The following is a 19,778-nucleotide window of genomic DNA, read 5'->3' as shown; positions in this document are numbered from 1 at the left end:
CCGGTTGCCCGGACATGTCCTCAAAAAGAGGACATGTCTGGGTAAATCTGGACATATGGTAACCCTATCCAAGAGGGACCCGGCATCGGGTCTCTCTCTCTGTCCTGCTCCTGCGGGGCCTGGGTGATCGCGTCTCAACAGGAGCAGGAGAGAGAAAACTCCGGCGCCGGGCCCACCTTGGAGGCTAGGAAGGACCAAGAGGAGCAGACACAGACTTCGGGCCAGGGCCTAGGTTTGGCACAGGGCCGCCAAGGGGGGCAGGGGGGATGATTCCTCTGGCCTTCCTCCAAGGGGGGCTTGGCGCCGGCAAGGTTTCAAAGGAGCAGAAACTTCTTCCTGCCTGCCTGCCTCCGGTTCTGTCTCTCTCCTGTTCCTGTGTGTCAAAACTCAGATGACTGCGTTATTCCGAGTCCCGGTACACAGGAGCAGGAGATGACAAACTGAAGGAGGAGCAGACACAGGAAGGGGGCGCCGGCCTGAGTTTGGGGGTGGGCACGATGGAGCAGCAGCCCAGGTGGGGGGGGCAGTCCTGCCCTGGGCCCGACTTTGTCTCTCTGCGGCCCTGATTATGCATGTCCCAGCCTGGACACCTTAATTCCTCTCTCCATGTTTTATGAAAAATTGACCTTCACATGATGCTACAGAGAATAGTTTGGTTAACTTGGAGAGCCTTTCCTATAAGTAATCAGGAAAGAGAAGGAACAGTAGAGATGAGGTCCTGATGGGGGGACAACAGGAAGGAGCAGTGGAAGTTGGGATCTTGCTGCTCCCTATATTTTTTCGGAGGCAGCATGCAAACAAATCACATTGCATTTGAATTTCCACCTCCCAGATCATTTCTAGTTGGGGGTTGGATTTTTCTTTGACATGACACTGATTTCCAGTGACTGGCTAGGAAAATTTCAGGCATACGTTTTCCAAATACACAGTGCGTACGTCCTTGTCTCTTATTTAAATTTGAAAACGTGCTTGACTTTAAGGGTGCTGTTGAAAATTCTGTTTTCTTTTGAAATGTGGTATGTTTATGTATCTGTCTCAGTTTTACTTGAAGCTGGCAGACTAAGATTCAAGTTACATCTTGGCTCCCTTAAGTGTTTTTTTTTTCAGTACAACAAAAAACATGATTGTTAATTATAGGTTTTTACTGGTAGAATCCAGACTAATTCAAGCAGCGTTCCTGATCATGCTTGGACATTTCATGGGTTGCTGTATTAAAACAAATCCCTGCTGACTGTTCTCATTCCTGTAAGGTGCATCGCCGTGCACCGTGCCCGCTGGTTCACTATATTACTGTGTGACAATGTGGTTTATGGATGCAGAAATCAGCAGAGAAAAAAAAAGATTCGCTTTATCATTTACTGGACATTGTTTCTAAAACCCTTTTTTATAATGTTAAACAGGGGAGAGACGACTTGAGCAACTCGTTACCCCCCAGATGTTTTCTAATGGTAAATATTTTTGTTCTCTCTTTTCTTTTCTTTTCCCTTTTTTTCTTTCCTGAGGGAATTTAACTCTCACTATTATTTGTCTGAGGCTAACTTGGCAGCTTGACTAACTGCATGCCTAAATCTTCACTGGAATACCTCTTACTGAGCAGCTGTTTCGGAGGCACTAGCCCTCCAACGCCTCTCTCATTCAGCAATAGGAAGTTAGAAGCTTGATGATACCCCACAGGGTTAGGGCTGCCATATTTGCTCCAGCTCGCCCCTGGCCCCTGCCGTTCAGTCACCTTGATCCCCCAAAGAAAGCCAGATTCTATCAGCAGTGAAAATACTGGTAAAAAGTAACAGAAATGCATCGTCTTCCACAGTCTAAGTGCAAAATCAGAAAAGATGTACATTTCCAAAAAAAAAAAAAGCAAACATCCATGAGCAGCATGTCCCCCTCTCCTCTCCATCCCCTCCTATCCATAGTAACATAGTAGATGACGGCAGAAAAAGACCTGCACGGTCCATCCTGTCTGCCCAACAAGATAAACTCATATGTGCTACTTTTTGTGTATACCAGGGGCGTATCTGCGTGGGGCCACAGGGGCCTGGGCCCCCGCAGATTTCGCCCTGGACCCCCCTACCACCGACCCTCTCCACCTCCCCCTCCCTCCCGCCACCAACCCGTCGCCGATCTTTGCTGGCGGGGGACCCCAAGCCCCCGCCAGCCAAAGTCCTCTCTTCCGTGCAGGATGCAAGTTGCAACGCTTCCTGTTCTTCTGAGTCTGACATCCTGCGTGTTGTACGTGCAGGACGTCAGAAGAACAGGAAGCATTGCAACTTGCAACCTGCATGGAAGAGAGGACCTCGGCTGGCGGGGGGTTGGGGTCCCCCGCCAGCAAAGGTAAGTGACAGCAGTGGGGGAGCGTTGGTGGCGGCGGGAGGGGGTGGAGAGTGTCATTGGTGGCGAGGGGGGGGTCTGGCAGTGGCGGGGGGGTCCGGAAATGGCGGGGCGGGGGATCGGTGGCGCCGGGGGGGGGTCTAAAATGTGCCCCCTCCCTCTGGCTCTGGCCCCCCCTACCGCCAGAGTCCAGATACGCCCCTGGTGTATACCTTACCTTGATTTGTACCTGTCTTTTTCAGGGCACAGACCGTATAAGTCTGCCCAGCACTAGCCCCGCCTCCCAACCACCAGCCCCGCCTCCCAGCACCGGCTCTGCCATCCAATCTCCGCTAAGCTCCTGAGGATCCCTGTATTCCCCCCTTTTCCCTTCCCTTCACTTCATATACAGCATGTCCCTCTCTCCTTTCCCCTCCCATCCACGAACAGCTTGCCCCCTTCTCTGCCTCCCATCCACATGCAGCTTGCCCTGTTCCCTTCCTCCCATCCATGAGCAGCTTGTCCCCTCTCTTCCCCTCCTGGGCCTACCTTGCTGCCTTGATGGTCTAGTGGCCTGTTTGGGGGGAAGGAAAGGACCCCACTCTTTCATGCCTGCTGCCACTGACATCCCTGCTGCTGCTGCCGCTGCTTCTTGAAAATGGCTGCCAAGAGTTCAAGCTGTGGCCTCGCGAGACATCGTGGAAGTCTGTTAGAAGCGTTGTTTTGTGTTAGCAACTTTACTTACACAAAAGCGCAATTATTGGTGTTTGTTTGAATAGCCATCAGATGTAGAGACATCCCACTGAAGATTCCTGAGGCAGGCCATTGTGGCTGAAACACGACTTGAGTTGAATCTTTGAATGCTTCAATAAACGCCTTTTAATTTGGTTATAGAGAGATAACAAATATCAAAAAGGTCAGGGAGACCCTGGAAAGAGAGTTAAGGTAAAATGGAGAAAAGCAGAGAAGGGACACTGGGACCAAAGCAATGCTCAGACAACAGAGGAAGAAAATACATTTTATGTTGAATTTATTAATTGTAAAATCGCTTTGGAAATGTACATCTCTGATATCTTGTATTTACTGCAGTTCTGAAGGGATTCCTCTTCCCCCTACTCCCCACCCAAATCCTACTAACTTGGGGAAAATGGTGTTATAGGGGCCCATCTTGATTTTGCCTGCCTGGGGCCCATTCAGTTCTAGCTACGGCACTGCTCTGAGCCCCTGCACTATCTTCCTGGCCCTGTCACCTTCTTGGCCTATTTCTTTTCCCTTCGCTATGATCCTCCTCCTTCCCCTGCTACTTCTTTTTACTTCCTCCCTCTATCTCCTCCCCTTTCCCTTCTCTCTCTCTCTCTCTCTCTCTCTCTCTCTCTCTCTCTACCTTCCCAGCTCTCCAAATACTCTTCCAATTCAACTCCTCCCCCTTTACTCTTTCCTTTCTCTGCACATCCCCCTTTCGTTCTGTGCACTCTAACACTGCCCTTTTACTTATCCTTACCTCTCTCCCACCCCTCTTCCACTTTCCTCCCTTCTAATCTCACCCCATCCCTTATGCTCCACCCCTTACTTCCTTACCTCTTTTCTGAACACACCCCTTCCCTTGTGCTCAACCTCCCTCTCCTCCTCTCTAACCCCATGTCTTTCCTTCCACCCACCCTCCATTGACTCCCTTCTCTTATTGTTTCCTCTGTAGCCCCACCCGCACCCCTTATTGTCCAGCCCCACCTCGCCTCCCTCTTTTTACTCCCTCATAATCCAAAACTCCCCTTGTGCTGTGCTCCATCCCCTTCCTTTTCTGTTTTACCTTCTCTCTAAGTCCACCCCTTCCCCATCACCTTTTCTTCACTCTATCCTCACCTCCCTTTTTTTTTCACCTCCTGTCTACCCCACACTCTTCCCTTATGTTCCACCTCTTCCATCCCCTCCCTTCTCTGTTTTACCTTCTCTCTTCGCCCACCCCTTCACCATCACCCCCCCTTTTTTTCACCTCCTGCCTACCCCACACTCTTCCCTTATGTTCCACCCCCTCTCACACTTTCTTTTCCTTCTCTCCATTCCCTTCTTTTGTGCTTGGTCCCTCAACTTTCCTCCCCCCCCCCTCCTCTTTCTCTCTATCTCAGTCCTTTCTCTTCCACCTCACCCCTTCTCTGAAGCTTAGCCAAACTTCATCAGCAGGATCTGGGAGCTCCCACCAACTCCTCACTTTTCCCACTGCTCTGCTTTGCATTACTATTTGTTTACATGTGCACAAACAGATGCATACAAAAGGAAGGACAGTCAGACAGGTTGGCCCTCACCAATAGGCATGATTGCTTAAGCAAAATGAGCCTAAAAATATAAATGTGTCATCTTGATTAACAAAAAGCCTTCCAGTCCAGGATACTTGCTGAATGTCACATGGGATCAGTTATTACTTCCAGTCACTCTATACCCATAATGATTTTACTTAAGATGCTTCCCACCTCTGTTTAAACATAGCAAATTCTTTTTTTTTTTTTTGGGCTATCTTCTGCATTTTGTAACTCACTAATTCTGTATGATATATTGCTAACAAGTAATAAAATCGACATTATTGGAACATTCTTCTGGTGACAAGCTACTTATATAAAAATGAAACTTTTGGTTTAGATATATGAGTACTCCTGGGGGAAATCTGTGCAAAACATTTTCAAAATGTTTTGTGCAGAATTTTTTTTGTTAAATTCTGCACACTTTGGAGTAAATTCTATAAATGGTGCCCAAATTTAAGGAAAGAAAAGACGGGGTGGAAGAAAACAAGTCCAAGTGGCCAGCCAAAACACAGGAGTAAGAGCTCCAAACAAAGTTGGGACCCTACACGGTCCGTGTTTCGGCTGAAAAAGCCTTCTTCAGGGGTCAATAAATCCTCTGCTGCACGTCAAACCAACTTTGAGTGCTGGAGTAGCGGGAGTATAATGCTGCTAGGTCCGCGAAAAGGGACGCAGCCGATACCAACAAATGCTTTTCATTTGTTTGTATTGGCTGCGTCCCTTTTCGCTTTCACCTCTTAGAGGAGTGGGAGGGGGTCAGTCACCACTGGGGGATTAAGCGGGGGGGGGGGGGTTCACGCCTTTACCCCTCCAGTGGTCATCTGGGCACTTTTTTTGGCACTTAGTTATTATTGAAACAGGTCTAGTCAAAAAACATCCTATTTTTTGCTCTCTGGACATTTTTACAATGTACCGTTTTCTCAGAAAAACATCCAGATCGTAAGCTTGCCCTAGTCCCGCCCAAAACATGCCTGCAACGTGCCCCCTTGAGATTTAGACGAACTGCATAGAAAAATGTCTTAAAAATGAGCTTCGAAAATAGTGATTTGGATATTTTTACAAAAAAAGAAAGTCCACCTGCCTCTTTGTGTAGTGGAGGAGTGGCCTAGTGGAGGAGTGGCCTAGTGGTTAGAATGGTGGACTTTGGTCCTGGGGAACTAGGTTCGATTCCCACCGCTGGCACAGGCAGCTCCTTGTGACTCTGGGAAAGTCACTTATCCCTCCATTGCCCCATGTAAGCCGCATTGAGCCTGCCATGAGTGGGAAAGCACGGGGTACAAATGTAACAAAAATAAAATAGATACTATTGGAGATTCTACATGGAATGTTGCTACTATTGGAGATTCTACATGGAATGTTGCGCAGGCTTCTGTTTCTGTGAGTCTGAGAGTCTGATGTCCTGCACGTATGTGCAGGACGTCAGACTCACAGAAGCAGAAGCCTGCGCGGCCACATTGGTGATCTGCAAGGGCTGACTTCTACATGGAATGTTGCTAGTGGAATAGCAACATTCCATGTAGAATCTCAAATAGTAGCAATAGTGGAGGAGTGGCCCAGTGGTTAGGGTGGTGGACTTTGGTCTTGGGGAACTGAGGAACCGAGTTTGATTCCCACTTCAGGCACAGGCAGCTTCTTGTGACTTTGGGCAAGTCACTTAACCCTCCATTGCCCCATGTAAGCTGCATTGAGCCTGCCATGAGTGGGAAAGCGCGGGGTACAAATGTAATAATAATAAGAAAAAAAATGTATTAGATGTTTTTCTGTTTCAAAAATGAGCCCCATAATATTCTAATGTCTATGACTATGTTGCATCCATGTTGACTACTGGACCTGATCCACATGATTATAGGGAAAAATCTTGTGTAAACAGATGGGCCTTGAGTTGGGATATAAGCTTAATAAATACACCTTCAGCTCTTAATTCACGTGGAAGAGAATTTCACAGATGAGAGCCAAGGAAATAGAACGCAGAATGACGAATGCTTTCTGGACGAGCACAGGTAGAGCAAGGAAGGGAAAGAAGCAGCTCATTGGCCGAACAAAGAGGTCATATTGGTTTATAGGAGTCAGCTGCGATTGATATTCCAAAAGGTTCAATGACTGTGTCTCAATCATCGTCCCATGTAAGGAGAACTGAGCTATTAAAATGCTTAGACGCTTTGACACCGAACTGGATATAACATAAAGAACTCTGATTGGCAATGTACGTTGCTCAAAGCAGTTCGGTTTGCTGTCAACAACGCACATTGCTGATCAGAGTTTTTATGCTATCCAGTTTCGGTGTCAGAGCAACTAACTAAGCATTTTAACAGCTCAGAGTGGAGGAGTAGCCTAGTGGTTAGTACAGTGGACTTTGATCCTGGGGAACTGAGTTCAATTCCCTCTGCAGCTCCTTGTGACTCTGGGCAAGTCATCTAACCCTCCATTGCCCCTGGTACAAAATAAGTGCCTGAATATATGTAAACCACTTTGAATGTAGTTGCAAAAACCTCAGAAAGGAGATATATCAAGTCCCATTTCCCTTTCCCCCTTTCCCTTATGACATCATAATATCAGAAGTGAGCCAAGTATCCAGCAATCAAGCCATTGTGACATCACTGATGAGGTTGGCTCTTATTGGTGGAATGAGTGGAGGAGTAGCCTAGTGGTTAGTGCAACGGACTTTGATCTTGAGGAACTGAGTTCTATTCCCACTGCAGCTCCTTGTGACTCTGGGCAAGCCACTTAACCCTCCATTGCCCCTGGTACAAAATAAGTACCTGAATATATGTAAACCGCTTTGAATGTAGTTGCATAAACCTCAGAAAAGCAGTATATCAAGTCCCATTTCCCTTTACATGGGACAATGATTGAGGCACAGTCATTGAACATTTTGGAATATCAATCGCAGCTGACCCCTGAAGCAGCCATTTCCTGAAACACAGCCCATGTCAGGTCTCCTAATAAAGATTGCTCTTCACGCCAATTCCTGAGGCTCGCATGCTTTTCTTTTTGTGTTCCGTTCTTCATTGCATCATTGAGTCCCCTCTTCTCTGTTTGGTATCGGTTTATAGGGACATAACTTTGAAGATAAAATACATAGGGGCAGCAGAATATAGTATCTTGTGGATTATGGTAAGAATTTTAAACTGACCACAGAATTGGACAGGAAGTCAGTGATGGCGCATAAGTAACGGAGATACATGGTCAAATTTACAGGCACAACAGCAAATTCGGTTTGCATTTCAGGGTATGAAGCTATAATAGCACATGTCACATCTCTGCCATAGCGCATGCAGAGTGAATGTGCCCCCAACACCGATGGAGATCATCACAGCTTAATGGCCCCTTCCCCCTTTCCCCAGGAGTATATGAGGGTTGTCTGGAAATGAAGGACGTATTGGATAATTTTTAATTTATGTATTTTTTTTTAATTTGCTGCATTCAAAACTGATTGCACAGTCCAATTAGCTGAGCATAAGATAGTAATGATGAAAGGTCACCAGATGGTCGAAATGAACCTGTGTTAACCCCTGCTAAGCCAGCTTCCCTGTTCCTTCACTAATATCAGAAGCAGTGTTGCCAGGTGGGCGGTTTTACCGCCCAATTGGGCGGTTTTCCGCGACCCGCCGCGGGAAATTTTTGCCCGCGGCGGGTTGCGGTTTTTTGGGCTGGTTTTTGTGCTTCGGGCGGTTTTTTCGGCCGCGGGGGGGCGGGGTTAGTGACGTTTTTGGGTGGGGTTAATGACGTTTTGGGCGGGGTTAGTGATGTGGGAGGCGGGGCCGATGACGTGGGAGGCGGGGCCGATGACGGGGAGGCGGGGCCGATGACGGGGAGGCGGGGCCGATGACGTGAGAGGCGGGGCCGATGACGGGGAGGCGGGGCCGGTGACGTGGGAGGCGGGGCCGGTGACGGCGGGGGCGGGGTTGATGACGCGGGGGTGGGGGTGTCAGGGGCGGGGTTTGTGTTTGGGCGGTTTTTGGGCTGTTTTTTGGGCTCCAGTGGGCTGGAAAAAAAATTTCCACCTGGCAACCCTGATCAGAAGCGCTTCTAACTAACAAACTGAGCAAGCATGGCAGCCTGTTTTTCATCAAGCTCTCTTGGAATTTAGAGGAGTTTATGCTAATTTAGAAAACAAATAAGAGACGATGACTGGAAGCAAATTGTCAGCTGAGTGAAGATATCATATAACATGGGCTACTAAAAAGTGCTGAACATTTTTATTAAATTACAGATATTTATGCTATAGAAGAAGGTGTTCAGTTTCCTCTTGCTCTCTCCCCCTCCCCCCCCCCCCCCCCCCCCCACCCAACCCCTGCTCCTGGGGAAAAGAGTCTCCACTTTGCACTTCAGGTGGCTACTGTTCTTTATAGAATAGCCACTAAGTGGGGAATTCATCAAGATACGGGGAAAAGATCGTCCTTGATCGCATCTTGATGCCCTGTGGGATTCAGCAACCTGCGCAACTACTGCTAGAGGTCATATTCTTGGGTCATATTCCCATATAAGGAAATATTTCCTTATATGGGAATATGACCTCTACCAGAAGCAGTGCGAGACTACCACTAGGGGCACCATTTTGAATGCGGCACAGGACCTAGCCAGGGGTAGCTGCACATTGCTGCTGGATGAAACACCCTCTCAGACCCCCTGGACCTTGAGCCTTGGAATTTAGTTGGAATTTACACACATAAATGTAGGCGTGATCTAAAAAAGGGGGGCTGGAAATGGGAGGGTCATGGGCATAATGGGGGCATTCCTACAAATAACGAGCATTAGTACATAAGTATTGCCATACTGGGAAAGACCAAAGGTCCATCGAGCCCAGCATCCTGTTTCCAACGTTGGCCAATCCAGGTCACAAATACCTGGCAAGATCCCCAAAATGTACAAAACATTTTATACTGCTTATCCCAGAAATAGTGGATTTTCCCCAAGTCCATTTAATAACGGTCTATGGACTTTTCCTTTAGGAAGCCGTCCAAACCTTTTTTTAAACTCCGCTAAGCTAACCGCCTTTACCACATTCTCTGGCAATGAATTCCAGAGTTTAATTACACTTTGGGTGAAGAAAATTTTTCTCCGATTTGTTTTAAATTTACTACAATGTAGCTTCATCGCATGCCCCCTAGTCCTAGTATTTTTGGAAAGCGTAAACAGACGCTTCACATCTACCCGTTCCACTCCACTCATTACTTTATAGACCTCTATCATATCTCCCCTCAGCCGCCTTTTCTTCAAGCTGAAGAGCACCTAATGGAGGCGCATACATTTGCATCACATTTCAGTTGGTGCAAATGGCTGTGCCTAAAGTTAGGCACAATTCCCGGTCGTAAGCGCTATTCTATAAACTACGCCTAGCGTTAAGCGTGGCTTATAGAATATTGCTTTTTTTTCAGCACTGGTTTTTTTTTTCGGCACCATATATAGAATTCACCCCTTACTGCCAATTCTATTAACGGCACCTTGGCGCCAAGAATCCATTATAGAATACTAGCATAAGTCAGCACTGACATGCCCATGCGTAGGTGCACCCTCTTATGCCATGTTCATGGCAGAAATCAGCTGCGGTGCCTCAGTATGTTAATTGATGCACATAATTTCTAGTTTTCCACAAACTATGTGCATAACTAGGAGACACACCCACGGCCTGCCCATGCTCCACCCACATGTAGCCCTCCTCCCTTGCAGTTAGGCTCTATGGCTCTATAATAGTGCCTAGTACAAATAGATGCGTCTCAATAAGTGGCACTTTTGACATGCTTAAGTGTCGCTTACCTCTAGATGCCGGTTTATAAGATTTATTTATTTATTTATTATTAGGATTTCTTTACCGCCTTTTTGAAGGAATTCACTCAAGGCGGTGTACAGTAAGAATAAATCAAACATGAGCAATAGACAATTACAGCAGTAAAAATATTCGAACAACAATACAAAGTATGGCGTGGAGGGGCATAATCAAATGGGGACGACCATCTCTAAGGGCGCCCAAAACAAGATGGGCATCCATCTTTCATTTTGATAATATGGTCAGGGACAGCCAAATCTCAACATTTAGGTTGACCTTAAAGATGGTCAACCTTAGAGATGGGCGGCCTCGGTTTTCGGCAATAATGGAAACCAAAGACGTCTATCTCAAAAACATCCAAATCCAAGCCTTTTGGTCGTGGGAGGAGCCAGCATTTGTAGTGCACTGGTCCCCGTCACATGCCAGGACACCAACAGGGCACCCTAGGGGGCCCTGCAGTGGACTTCACAAATTGCTTCCAGGTGCATAGCTCCCTTACCTTGGGTGCTGAGCCCCCCAACCCCCCCAGGTCTGCCTGCCTGAAGTACACTGCACCCACTACAACTGCTCCAGGGACCTGTATACTGCTGCGATGGACCTGAGTATGGCATTTGAGGCTGGCATAGAGGCTGGCAAAAAAGTATTTTTAAACTTGTTTTTTATGGTGGGATGGGGTTAGTGACCACGGGGGGAGTAAGGAGAGGTCATCCCCGATTCCCTTCGGTGGTCATCTGTTCAGGTCGGGCACCTTTTTGAGGCTTGGGCGCAAAAAAAAATAGACCAAGTAAAGTCGGCCACATGCTCATCGGGGACGCCCTTCTTTTTTCCATTATCGTCCGAGGACGCCCATCTCTTAACCACACCCCAGTCCCGCCTTCGCTGTGCTTCCGACACGCCCCTGGGAACCTTGGTCATCCCCACGACAGAAAGCAGTTGAGGACGCCCAAAATCAGCTTCGATTATGCCGATTTGGGCGCCCCTGGGAGAAGGACGCCCATCTCCTGATTTGTGTCGAAAGATGGGCATCCTTCTCTTTCGAAAATAAGCGTGATAGTATACTGCTTACAATGTCAACACAATACGTAATAGAACATTTCTATTGCCAATGTAGGATGTAAGCAAAGATGGAATATATACAGTAGATAGGTAAGAGAGTAAGAGGAGTTAGAAAATAAGGTAAGATTGCCTCATAATTTTGTTAGCTATGATGTCCAGATAACTTGAAAGCCTGATTTTATGGTGCTTTAATTATTTGAATAAGTATCTCTGTTTTTAGACTGAATCTTCTCATATTGATAACTGAAATGAAGACATTCTGATTCCAAATCCTTTGAAATCTGAGGCTGGTGGATTTCCAAGTATATCACAAAGGCAAATGCATTGGAAGATTTCTGAAGGTTTTAGACAGATTGTTTCCCCAAACTGATCAACCCACAGAGGAGCACTTACTGGGGGTGGAAAGAGGATGAGAACAGAAGGGAGGGGGTGGAATCAGTCCTTCAGGGGCAGAAAAGCACTCCCTTTAAACCCCCTTCCTTCTGCAGGAAGAAAGAGGAGAAGGAGAGCAGAACAGAGGGGTAGGATCACCACTTCAGGTGAGACTTAATAAAACATTTTTCATAGCCCATGTTATTATGCAACTTCCATTGAAATGACATTCTAGTGATAATAGTCATTGTGGTGGGATACAAAGGTGAATGGATCTGATGAGGCCAGCTGTAAAAACAGAGCTATACTGAAAGTCTCAATCCTTTGTTTTATAGTAATAGAGTGTGTGAAACATGATTTTTATTAGGCAACTGCATAAATAACCTGAAAACACATGGAAGTCTCTTTGGTAGTGGCGTAGCCAAGGGTGGGCCTGGGTGGGCCTAGGCCCACCCACTTTGGATTCAGGCCCACCCAGTAGCAGCACATCTATGATGTGGTTGGCAGGGATTCCGAAGCCCCACTAGCTGAAAACTCCCAACAACTGTCCCTCCTGCATACCTTGTAAATAGCAGATCTTCACCTGCAGCAAGCAGCGACTGATACATACTGCTCACACCGGCCCTCATAGCCTTTTCTCTGACGTATTCACGCCTATGCGGAAACAGGAAGTTGCAGCGGTGGGAAGGCCGTGCAGCCAACATGAGCAGTGTGTATTAGTTGCTTCTCACTGCCAGTGAAAATCTGCTATTTAAATGGTATGCGGGAGAGGAGGGATGTTTGAGACCATATGGCACGCAGACGAGAGAAGGAGAGGCCAAATCACCTGTAGGACTGGGTGGGGTTCTTCTGCCCACCCATCTTGGGCCCAGGCCCACCCAAAATTGGGTGTCTGGCTACGCCCCTGCTCTTTGGGGTCCTTTTACTGAGGCATGTTGAAAAATGGCTTGCGGTAGTATAGGCACGGAGTTTGGGTGTGCACCGATCCATTTTTTAGCGCACCTGTAAAAAGACCTTTTATTTTTTGTCCGAAAATGGACGTGTGGCAAAATGAAAATTGCCACGCGTCCATTTTGGGTCTGAGACCTTACCACCAGCCATTGACCTGATGGGTAAAGACTCACATGGTAACCGGGCGGTAATGACCTGCACGCGCCAAATGCCACTTGGCACGCATCCGTTACGTGCGCCCGAAAATAAAAAATATTTTTCAGACGCGCGTATCAGATGTGCACCAAAAATGAAATTACTGCAAGAGCCATGCGGTAGACTGGCAGTAACTGCATTTTGGCGCATGTTGGGCGCGTCTAGACGCTTACGTGGCTTAGTAAAAGGGCCCCTTTATTTACAAAGTGACTTTTGCGGTTGAACACCTGTCTTAAAGGTGAAGCTTGTAGACTGGCACCCTTGATTGGAGCGGGTGCCTTGTGCAAACAGGTCAGGTAGCTTTACCTTCACATGAGTGGGATCTGTACTAGTGCAGGACACCAGCAGGCTTATTTTCGAAAGAGAAGGGCGCCCATCTTTCGACACAAATCGGGAAATGGGCGTCCTTCTCTCAGGGTCGCCCAAATCAGCATAATAGAAAGCCGATTTTGGGCCTCCCCAACTGCTTCCCATCACAGAGACGACCAAAGTTCCCGGGGTCGTGCCGGAGGCGTAGCGAAGGCGGAACTTGGGCGTGCCTAACAGATGGGCGTCCTCGAGCGATAATGGAAAAAAGAAGGGCATCCCTGAGGAGCACTTGGGCGACTTTACTTGGTCCATTTTTTCTTACCACCAAGCCTCAAAAAGATGCCCGAACTGACCAGATGACCACCGGAGGGAATCGGGAATGACCTCCCCTGACTTCCCCAGTGGTCACTAACCCCCTCTCACCCTGAAAAAAAAAACTTTTTTTGCCAGCCTGAAATGTCATCATTGGAGCCGACTCTGTGGATGCGGTGGGTGCTTGAGCACCCCCAATATTGAGAAAATTCCTTGTATGTGTCCAGGGAGGGGTCATTTTCATTGGGCTTAGCACCCCCAATAATTTTGAAAAGTTGGCTCCTATGAATGTCATACTCAGGTCCATCGCAGCAGTATGCAGGTCCCTGGAGGGGGGAGGTATGTGTGTGTCAGCGGAGGCATAGCGAAAGCGTGGATGTCCTGAACTGCCCCCCCCTCCCCACAGGGATGGCCAAATTTCAAGGGAGTGGAGTGGAGGAGTGGCCTAGTGGTTAGAGCACTGGTCTTGCAAGCCAGAGGTGGCCAGTTCAAATCCCACTGCTGCTACGTGTGATCCAAAGGCATAGATGCCCTTCTCACAGAAACATCCACATTTTGGACATCCTCAACTGCTGTCACAGGGACGTTGGCATAGCAAAGGACGTCCTTCACCCACACTCTGAAAAAATAAAAAAGATGCAGCTCATTTGCATGCGATTTCCTTCATGCCTGCCCGTTCCTTTCTGAATCTCTAAGGGATCAGTAAGGGAAGGGCTTTTTCCATTCAGTTAGTGCATCTGGCTGAAGGTAAGGGAGCTATGTACCTGGGAGCAATTTGTGAAGTCCACTTCAGTGCCCCCTAGGGTGCCCAGTTGGTGTCCTGGCATGTCAAGGGGACCAGTGCACTATGAATGCTGGCTCCTCCCACGACCAAATAGCTTGGATTTGGTCGTTTCTGAGATGGGCGTCCTCGCTTTCCTTTATCGCTGAAAATCAGAAACGACCAAGTCCTGGGGACGACCATCTCTAAGGTCGACCTAAATTTGCTGATTTAGGCGTCCCCGACCGTATTGTCGAAACAAAAGATGGACGCCCATCTTGTTTCGATAATACGGGTTTCCCCGCTCCTTGCTGGAGCCGTCCTGCACGGACGTCCCCAGGAAAACTTGGGCGTCCCTTTCAATTATGCCCCTCCAGGACTCCAAGATTTCATTGCCAAGTCCCAGTCTCAGAGGACTGGCATTATTGGGCTGATGGTGTAAGAAGTAATTACTGTGGAGGACAGGGGAATCCCAAAGTTAATTTGCCTTAATTTTCTCTTATTTTAAAGTTTTTTCTTTGTTTATCTGTAGTGACATACCTGGAGTACAAGGCTGCAACTCTCGCACTGTCAGATAGTGAGTAAATCACATTTGCCTTTTCCTCGTACCTCACTTCTCTGAAAACTTCCCTGCTTTGTTATCCTAACAGTGATCGTTCCAGACAATAGGAGCAATGGAAGTATTATTGTAGCGACTTCTAGTTAGGAAGCATTTCTGAAGACTGAAAGGTTACTGAAATTCTGCCTTCTTCCAAAGTACTGTTCTCAAGAACCCTGACCTTGCTCACTGCAGAGATGTTTAGCACCTACCAAAATGTGTTGGAGTAGCCGGCACGTTAAGGGAGGTCTTTCCCATGTGTGCAGCATGTTTTGCACATATAAAGGGGTTGTTATAAAAATGCATGGTGGAATATGTGTGTATATGTACACACATGGACAAGATGTACAGTCACACATAGGCGTTCCTGGGGGCATAGTCTGGGTGAAGCAAGGATGGCAGCAACGTAGCGTACACACGTATTTCATAAAATATGTTAGCACACACATAGAGGTAAATCAGGCACCGGGATGATGCGTGAAACTGCCGATATAGAATACTAGCGTCTGCTTACATTTTCACGCCTAACCTTAGGCACAAGCATTTGTGCCATGTCAAAGCCTGGTGTTAAGTGCTCACGACTAGCTGTTGGCAGTTAAGTGCATAGGGCCTTACTCTATAAAGGTTATGCTCCTAATTTTACGCTTCTAAAATTTATGCGCCTAATTTATCAGCATAATTTACGCTCCTAAAGTTATGCTCCTAAATTACAAGCATAATCTATTTTGGAGCGTAGAGTATGCTTGTAATTTAGGAGCATAAATTTTAGGAGTGTAAATTTAGGAGCATAACCTTTACACCCTACTATTCTGTAAGTTGGTCGCATAACTCATAGCCATGCCCCTTCCATAGCCGCAGCCCCTAGAAATTGCGCACAACAGAAATTGCGCACACAGGGGCCCTTTTACAAAGGCACGTAGGGTGTATACCACCTGGCTACCGCGTGCCCTGGGCGGTAATTCTGAATTTGGCGTGCGCCGAAAAAATGCAGTATAAAATATTTTCTGTTTTCTACCTCATAGCGCTTACCCGGCGGTAAACAGCAATGGCTGCATGTCGCATGCCTACCACCCAGGTAGCACAGTAGACCTTACCGCTAAGTAGATAGGTGGCGGTAAGGACTCAGGCAGAAAATGGACGCGCACTGGTTTTTATTTTGTCCCCTTAAAAAACAGCCCTTGTTCCAGGACACGGCAAAAACTGGCCCACTGTGCGCCCAAAAGACACACATATTTTACTTCAAACATAGATCAGAAGGTTATCCATCAGGCATACCATTTCAAGTATACGCCAAAACACACCCAGTAGACTCTTGAGGCAGGCCTGCAGCAGTACACCAGAACTGTGTCAAGTCTACGATCAATAAAATCAACTTGAGAAGCTTGAGACTGCTTGTCCCTGCCTCGGAAATTCATGGTCGTTTTTCCACTGGCCTTGTCTTCTTGAGCTCATGGGAATTCAGCGTTCTTCCATCTTGGTGGATTTTTCCTGTTAGAGAATTACTCTTGATGTACCTTTTTGGTCTTTTTTTGAAGTATTGCCTCACTATTTGCTGCGACCATAAAATAAGGGCCCGTTTTACTAAGCTGTGGTAAAAGGAGGCCTGCGGTGCAGGGGCATAGCCGCGCGCAAACCGACCCCCCCTGCCATTTTTGATCCCCACCCCGCACCACCACCGCCACCACCAACTTTGACCCCCCCCCCCACCGATGACCCTCTCGACCCCCCTCCCGCCGCCGTCAGCTACCTTTGCTGGCGGGGGACCCCAACCCCCGCCAGCCGAGGTCCTCTTCTTCCGGCGCAAGGCTTCGTTGTGTTTCTGTGAATCTGACATCCTGCACGTTGTACCAGGGGCGTAGCCAGACTTCGGTGGGAGGGGAGTCCAGAGCCCGAGGTGAGGGGGCACATTTTAGCCCCCACCCGGCGCCGCCGACCCCTCCCCTGCCATTGCCGACTTTGCCCCCCGCCGACAACCCTCTAGACCCCCCTCTCGCCGCCAACCCGCCTTTGCCTACCTTTGCTGGCGGGGGACCCCAACCCCCGCCAGCCGAGGTCCTCTTCTTCTCGCAAAAGGCTTCCTTCTGTTTCTGATGTCGTGCAAGATGTCAGACTTACAGAAACAGAACGAAGCCTTGCGCCGGAAGAAGAAGACCTCGGCTAGCGGGGGTTGGGGTCCCCTGCCAGCAAAGGTAGCCGACGGCGATGGCGGCGGCGGGGAAGGGTTGGTGGCGGGAGGGGGGTTGAGAGGGTCATCGGTAGGGGGGTCCAGGGCCAAATCTACGGGGGCCCAGGTCCCCGTGGCCCCACGTAGCTACGCCACTGCTGCGGTGGTGTCAGTGCATGCTTTTGATGCATACCGTGGCCCCCTTTTACCTCAGCGGGAAAAAGGTTGTCATTTGTTTTCTAAGAAATGGCCAAGCGGTAAGTGAACCATTTGCCATGCGGCCATTTCACAGGGGAGCCCTTACCGCCACCCATTGAGGTGGCGGTAAGGGCTCCCGTGCTAACTCGGCCGTAACCGGTTACCACCGGGTAACACCTGCACTACAAAAAGAAAAAAATATTTTTGTAGCGCCGGAAATGGCGTGCAGTGGAGGTGGGAACTACCGCCAGGCTACTGGTAGTTCCAGATTAGCGAGCGGTAACCTCGCGTTGGGCTTATCGCCACTTAGTAAAAGACCCCCTAAAGTTGTAGCTATCCCTATGAAGATCTGAGCTGCTGTCTTGAGTCCTGACATGAACAAAACAAAAATTATACAATAGTTGATATTGAGGCACAATTTCTTGTTTTTCCATTTTTGATGTATCATATTGTTTTTCCTCCTGGGTATTAATTAGTTTGGACCAGTATCCTGTAAATATCTGAGTTACGTGTTTTCTTTGTGAATGAGAGTCTTTCTTATTTTTTTATGGAGTTCTATATTTCTGGACTTTTTAATTTTTTTTAAATAATTTTAATATGTGAACCTCCTTGATCTGTTTGCCAGAGAAAGCGATATGGCAAATTCTCCAAATGAACATAAACATATGATCCTAATGAGTTGGAGTGCAGGTTTAAGGGATAGTACGTATGCTTTGTCTGCATCTTGCCCAGTAATGGCATTCTGTTCTCTTCCAGATGTTGTAATGTAAGCAAAGCCAGTGAATGAAGGTGCTGGCAAGGGGAAAAGCAGAGGGATGGAAGAGGGACTGTCTGTCATACCGTGTTCTTCCTTAGCCTGAAATTTTTTTCTTCAGTATGTGCTGGATGACAATTTAGCTACCTCTGGCAAGGAAAAGGAGTAGGGCAAGCTGGCTTTTCCAAACACCAAGGGAGACGTATATATGGTTCCAAATCTTTATTGAGAAAATACCAAAACGACTCGACACAGCTGCTGTAGTCCTTTGGCGGACACCTGAAATATATCGTGCTTCTTAGCGTTTCAACACTATTTTAAATTCGTACACTAAACAACCAGAATACAGAAAATACCATCTGATCATACCATCAGACTCCTGAGGCAGGCGCCCTGGTGCCAAAACACAGCAGCTGTGTCGAGCCGTTTTGGTATTTCTCAATAAAGATTTGGAACCATATATATGTCTCCCTTGGTGTTTGAAAAAGCCAGCTTGCCCTACTCCTTTTCCTTGCTTGACTGATTCTCGTAGGGATTGAGTGTACCTCCACCTTTGGTGGGTGTCTTTGTCCCTCAATTTAGCTACCTCTAACATGATCCCAATAGACCAGATGTGGTGCACAGAGAAGTCCAGTTCAGCATGGTTTGTCTCCCATTCTCTATCTTGAGAAAAGCCTAGAGTCCAACCTGCAGCTAAACCCAGTCTAGCTACTACTACTACTACTTATCATTGCTATAGTGCTACAAGGCATACGCAGCGCTGTACACCATACACAAAAAGACAGTCCCTGCTCAAAGAGCTTACAATCTAGATAAGACAGGTAAAACAGACAGAACAATAAGGGTAAGGGAATAAAGAGGTGAGGATAAAAGGACAGGGCAAGTGAGTAGTGCTTAGGTGTCAAAAGCAGTGGTAAAGAGGTGGGCTTCAAGTTTGGATTTGAAAACAGCCAAAGACGAGGCTAGACGTACAGGCTCGGGTAGTCTATTCCAGGCGTGAGGTGCAGCAAGATAAAAGGAACGGAGCCTGGAATTAGCAGTAGAGGAGAAGGGGACAGATAAGAGAGATTTATCTACAGAACGGAGTACCCGAGAGGGGGCGTAGGGAGAGACAAGAGTGGAGAGGTACCCTGTCTAGCAATGTTCTGTCCTTGATATGTTCAACAGAGCGCATAATTTTCTCACAATGGAGATACATAGTGAAAGGAAGTTAGGAGATCGTAAAATGGAAATACTGTCAAAGAATATCAGTTTTTTACTGTTTTCATGGGAAGGGATATAAGGGGAGATTCTACATATGGCATCTAAACAATTGGCGGAGAAATCAATGCCGACTAAGCGTATTCTGTAAGCGATGCCTAGGTTTAGGTGCGGGATATAGAATACGCTTAAGCACATAAGCACCGCCATACTGGGAAAAGACCAAGGGTCCATCAAGCCCAGCATCCTGTCTCCAACAACGGCCAATCCAGGCTTCAAGAACCTGGCAACCCCCCCCCCCCCCCCCAAAAAAAAAATGATTTTTAATAATGTTTAATGGACTTTTCACTCAGGAATCTGTCCAAACCTCCTTAAACTCCGTAAGGCCAGCCGCTGCCACCACATTCTCCGGCAATGAGTTCCAGAGTCCAACTACAAACTGAGTAAAGAAAAACTTTCTCCTATTTGTTTTAAATCTACCATATTCTAGCTTCATCTTGTGTCCCCTGGTTTTGTTGTTGTTTGAAAGTGTAAACAAACACTT

General features: G+C 47.5%; 1 protein-coding gene across 5 annotated transcripts in view; it reads left to right on the top strand.

The window, feature by feature from the left end:
• The window catches only part of SCUBE3 (signal peptide, CUB domain and EGF like domain containing 3), a 297,033-nt gene that overhangs the window by 195,333 nt on the left and 81,922 nt on the right, over nucleotides 1-19,778 (top strand). For 2 of the 5 annotated variants that reach the window (XM_030221600.1, XM_030221599.1), the window contains exons 7-8: nucleotides 1,401-1,448; nucleotides 14,853-14,897. The exons of 2 other annotated variants lie outside the window; for them this stretch is intronic. In XM_030221600.1, coding sequence (XP_030077460.1) covers nucleotides 1,401-1,448; nucleotides 14,853-14,897 — 93 coding nt within the window. The remainder of the gene's footprint in view (nucleotides 1-1,400; nucleotides 1,449-14,852; nucleotides 14,898-19,778) is intronic. One more of the 5 variants, XM_030221601.1, reaches the window with a different exon arrangement.

Source organism: Microcaecilia unicolor, chromosome 12, assembly GCF_901765095.1.
Source record: "Microcaecilia unicolor chromosome 12, aMicUni1.1, whole genome shotgun sequence".
Classification (NCBI taxonomy): Eukaryota; Metazoa; Chordata; class Amphibia; order Gymnophiona; family Siphonopidae; genus Microcaecilia; species Microcaecilia unicolor.
Note: the sequence above shows the minus strand (reverse complement) of the source record. Positions and strands in the feature narration are given on the sequence as shown.